This window comes from Suricata suricatta, chromosome 3, assembly GCF_006229205.1.
Source record: "Suricata suricatta isolate VVHF042 chromosome 3, meerkat_22Aug2017_6uvM2_HiC, whole genome shotgun sequence".
NCBI lineage: Eukaryota > Metazoa > Chordata > Mammalia > Carnivora > Herpestidae > Suricata > Suricata suricatta.
The window spans coordinates 175,396,065-175,400,167 of record NC_043702.1 but is presented as its reverse complement, the minus strand read 5'-3'; the positions used below and the strand labels follow the sequence as shown (position 1 = coordinate 175,400,167).

The window sequence follows — 4,103 nt, the reverse complement described above, 5'->3', positions numbered from 1 at the left end:
CACCGCGAACCCGGCCTCAGCCTAGCCCGGACCTGCCGCGCGCGGGGGCAGCCGGGAACTGTAGTTTGTTTACGTGACCCTTGCGTGGCCCCGGGCGAGAGGCGCGCACAGGAAGCGGACCCCATTTCCCAGCAGCCCTGTGGCTCCGGGGCCTGGGAACTTAGCTCCTCCCCATCGGCTCCTCCCAGCGCGGGGCAGGCTGGGAAGAGTAGTTCTAAACTGGTCTCGAAGCTCCGAACGCGGAGGGGAGCTGGGTGCTGGGGAGGAATGGGAAGGGGAGGAAGGGAAGGAGCGGAGACAGGGTGGGAAGAAGGAAGAGACAAAAGGGGGGAAATTGGGGTCTTCAGGCCTGAATGAGAGCCAGGAAAGCAGGCATATTGAAACAGCTGTAAACATCTGGTACTCGGGCCCTCTCAGACTGGCCACGTGCCCAACCCTTCCCCAAGACAAATGAATCAGATACTGTACAAAGGTATAGAAACATCTTTTATTTGGGTAGCAAGTCCCAAAACAGGTCAGTTAGTAAAATAGATTCTAGAGAATATGGCTCTGTCCACAGGGCGCCCTCCCCAAAAATAACGCTGAGGGTGAGTGTTCCCCTTCCCCCTTCGGCTCCTCTGGTATAAAAAAAAGTTTTGGCAGTTCAGTTTTCATCATCTGAGCATGGGGCACCATCTCCATGTTCAATATGCCCACGGTGCTGCGGAGGTGGCGGCAGTGGCTCTGCCAACCCTCCCGCAGCACTAACTCAGCAAACATTTCTGCCCTCAAGTAAAGAGCAAGCAGGGCCCCTCTGCTGAAGTGTTGGGCACGGCTCAGTGCCATCACTGTGCTTTTTGTGAAAGAGGGAAGGGATTTATTTGGCACTTTAAAAACAGAAGTGAGCGGGACTAGAGAAGCCAGAGAAGGTACCAAAACTGGCAGGAAGAGGCCGTTTGGCACTAGTCCCCTGGGAGAAGGGAAGTGGGAGACTGAGAGAAGAGTAGGATTTAAGAAAAGGAGGAGTCCACTCCACCCCAAGTGACGGAGGGCTGAAACTGGCTGGAACCAGGACTGTTGACTGTGGGCCGTGCCTTCCCTACACCTCTAGCCCACAGCAGCTGGGTCTACATCTCTACCCCACAGCAGCTGGGCAGCTGCCTCCAGCCTTCTCAGTGTCAGCTTGTCCCCTGTATGTAGTGTCTGACTCCAGATTCTAGCATTCACTGTCTTCCCTAATATGAATGTCCCTCAATCATGTCCTTACTTAACTGTCTCCTGTCCCTTAGGGCTAGGCTCTTGTCTACCACATCCCTCTCATGGGTCAAATAGACCCAAAGACTCCATCCCAATCTCCCAGAGAACCCCTTGATCCTCAGTACCTCCCCTCCCCACTCCTTATTCTCATACTCTGGGAGAGGAACGGAAGGTCTAGACCACCTGGAGCCCCCTAGACTTGGATGAAGAGCAGGCCAGTTAGCAGGGCAAAGCCTGCGAGGAGCAGAATGACCTTGAGGATCCTCTGTTCGGAAGTGGCCAGCTCCTGGGGCAGAATTTCCAGGAAGGTGATATAGAGAAAGGTGCCAGCCGCCATGCCCTCCAGTACAGACTGAGCCAGCTGGTGCAGTGGTCCAGCCGATTCTGCCAGAGCTGCACCCAGCCCAATGCCCAGAGGGGTCATGCATGCAAAGAGGATCCCACAGCCGGCTACCACCCGTGCTCGCAGACGGTTCTGCAGCAGCCGCAGGGACAAGCTCACAGCCAGGACACCCTTGTGGAGCAGCAAGGCCAGGCACAGCTCCATGGCCCGAGCCCGGTCTCGCTGCAGCCCCACCGCCAGCCCCTCGAACACGGAATGCAGGGCCAGGGAAAAGACCAGGACACAGGCACGCAGGGCCGAGGGGGCCGCAGGGGCTCCCTCCGCCGGTGGGAGCCCTGGCCCGTCATGCCAGTGTTGCGGCCCGCCACTCGCTCCCAGCAGGGCCCTCGTCTCCTCTCGGGGCGGCGGCCCCGACTGCTCTTTGTAAGCTAGTGTGATCTGCTCCATCACCAGGACCAGGAAGAAGCCCATTGCCAGGATGAACTCTTGTAGGGGGAACTGGAGCTGTGGGGAGAGCGGGCAGAGAGGGAGCTCAGGACGGCGGCCGGGATGGGGCAGAGGCTTCACGGTCAGGGTGTAGTAGGTCCCAGTTATAGACACGGGGCCCTCAGACACATTTACACCAAGCTAGAGTCATTTGGTGACACCGACACAGAGTGATACACAATCACACGGATTACGGTGTCTCAAATGGCACTATGCGCGGGCCACTGTCTCAGTTTCAGCGCTGCTGAAATTTCGGGCTGGAGGAACCTTATTTTGGGGGTCTGTCCTGTACCCAATCAGATGTTTAACGGCATCTCGAGCCCATATCCATCAGATGCCAATAACAAGCACGAGGCCCTCCTTCCCCGAGCTGTGACAACACAAAGGTCGTGTCTCCAGGCACTGCCAAGTGTTTCCTGACCAGCTGAGAGTCGTGGATGCAGACGGCCTGGTGACAGGGAGGCACGTGCGCGCACACACACGGATCACGTGTCGCCCATCGTGCCCGGTGCTCACACACACAGCCACACGCTCCCAGGGGACCATTCAGACTTACACATAGTCACACAGGGCCATAGGCCAGTCAGTCACAGGAGGTGCGCCAGTGTTAGTTACTTCCTCAGCCGCAGGAAGAGGAAGAGCCCAGGGGGCCTTCCTGGTGCCTCCACACAACTCTTTTTCCTATGAGACTTTCCTACGCCTCGCCCTTGACCTTCCTCACGTCCTACTTCTGGTCGGGAACTCCAGGCCTCCTTCCCTTCCCAGGACTACGGGGACCTCTATCACAACCCCTTCAGCAAAGGGGTGTGTGAGTGGGGGTGATGTTCGGACGGTGGGACCGAGGAACTCACAGAGCAGGTCACGTGCCTGGCAAGAAGGTTCCCCGGCTGCCCAAGGCGCAAAACAGTCACAGGGGCAGGGTGGCATGCACCGCAGAGAAGTACGCCCCGGGACTGAAGACCGTCGCTCTTACTGTCCGTGCTAAGCGCCTTCCTTACGGTCGTGGGGGGCCCCAGGAGGAGAGCCTACAAGCCCCCTGTCCCACAGGTATGCGATGGAACACACGCACGCACGCGGGGCCACATGCAGCCAGCCACGGCTCACCGTCACGTGCAGGGCCGCCAGAGCCTCATCTATGGCGGCCAGGTAGTCGGGCAGGAGGTCCAGGAGACAGGTGGCCAGAAAGACACCCCCTGCGAAGCAGCTGACGAGGCTCAAGGCTTTTTGGCGGGAGGCTGGTCAGGAGCGGAGCACAGACAGGAGTGAGCGGCGACCCCCTCGGGCCTCCCCGCCTCGCCCTCCTCAGCGCCGCACGCCAGCCGGCTCACCTGAGGCTTCGGGGCCGGCCCCGGGCCGGCGCAGCACGCAGATGGGCACCAGGCCGCAGAGCAGCGTGAGCCCCAGCAGCAACGCCAGGGCCCCCATCTTCACCTCCAGCCCCACCGGCCCTGGGGGCTCCGAGGCCACCGCCTCCGGGCGCCACACGAGGAGCTCGGGCTCTCCCCAGGGCCCCATGGTGGCTGCGGCCGCTCCAACGACTGTCAGACCTAGGCAGACAGAGCAAGGGGGCGACGGTCACTTAGAGACTGGGCCGGGCGACGGGGAGGGACGGTCAGCAAACTGGAGCTCCCTCACCCTGCCACCTTCCGACCTTCCCCACTCAGTGTGACTCATGCGCTCCTGTAGCGGGCACGGTCCTCTTTCCCCGCAGACTTCACCCCTCCAAGTGGCTCGTTCAGGGATCCCGCGGGGGGGAAACTGAGGCGGGAGGGCTTGTGGCCGACTCATTACCCTTTCACCTGGAGCTCCCAGTCAGTCAAGGAGCTGGGTCCTCTCGGGAAAGGGCAGGATGCGCCCTCTGCAGGAAGGAGTGGACGCAGCGAGGGGGGTCGGGCTGCGCAGAGGTGTCGCGGGCAGCTCCGTGGGCCACCTGAGCAGGGTGAGTTTGGGGCCGGGTCACTCCCCGCTCTCGTTCCCAAGGCGCCGCGCCCGAAACGGGCAGCGGCGGGCGGACGGCCACCGTCGGGGCCCCGGGCGT

The 4,103-nt window shown here is 61.0% G+C and overlaps 1 protein-coding gene across 2 annotated transcripts; it reads right to left on the bottom strand.

Moving 5' to 3' along the window:
- Positions 1-467: 467 nt before the first annotated feature.
- SLC39A1 (solute carrier family 39 member 1) lies at positions 468-4,097 on the bottom strand. 2 transcript variants are annotated; one of them, XM_029936109.1, is made up of 4 exons: positions 3,857-4,097; positions 3,394-3,612; positions 3,170-3,300; positions 468-2,083 (listed from the first exon to the last, which is right to left on the bottom strand). In XM_029936109.1, the coding sequence occupies exons 2-4, from the start codon at positions 3,578-3,580 to the stop codon at positions 1,430-1,432; spliced, it is 972 nt and encodes a 323-aa protein (XP_029791969.1). In that variant the 5' UTR covers positions 3,581-3,612; positions 3,857-4,097; the 3' UTR covers positions 468-1,429. The 2 variants fall into 2 exon arrangements, with proteins under 2 accessions (XP_029791969.1, XP_029791970.1); XM_029936110.1 differs by lacking the exon at positions 3,857-4,097 and adding an exon at positions 3,717-3,830.
- Between the last annotated feature and the right edge of the window lie 6 nt (positions 4,098-4,103).

Bases quoted from the DNA above. Each gene is read 5' to 3' on its own strand.
- SLC39A1 (XM_029936109.1), bottom strand. From the start codon at position 3,580: ATGGGGCCCTGGGGAGAGCCCGAGCTCCTCGTGTGGCGCCCGGAGGCG. The intron at 3,301-3,393 runs GTGAGCCGGCTG...GCTCCTGACCAG, and splicing joins GGCCGGCCCCGAAGCCTCAG to CCTCCCGCCAAAAAGCCTTG. The intron at 2,084-3,169 runs GTGAGCCGTGGC...CTCTCCCCACAG, and splicing joins TGGCGGCCCTGCACGTGACG to CTCCAGTTCCCCCTACAAGA.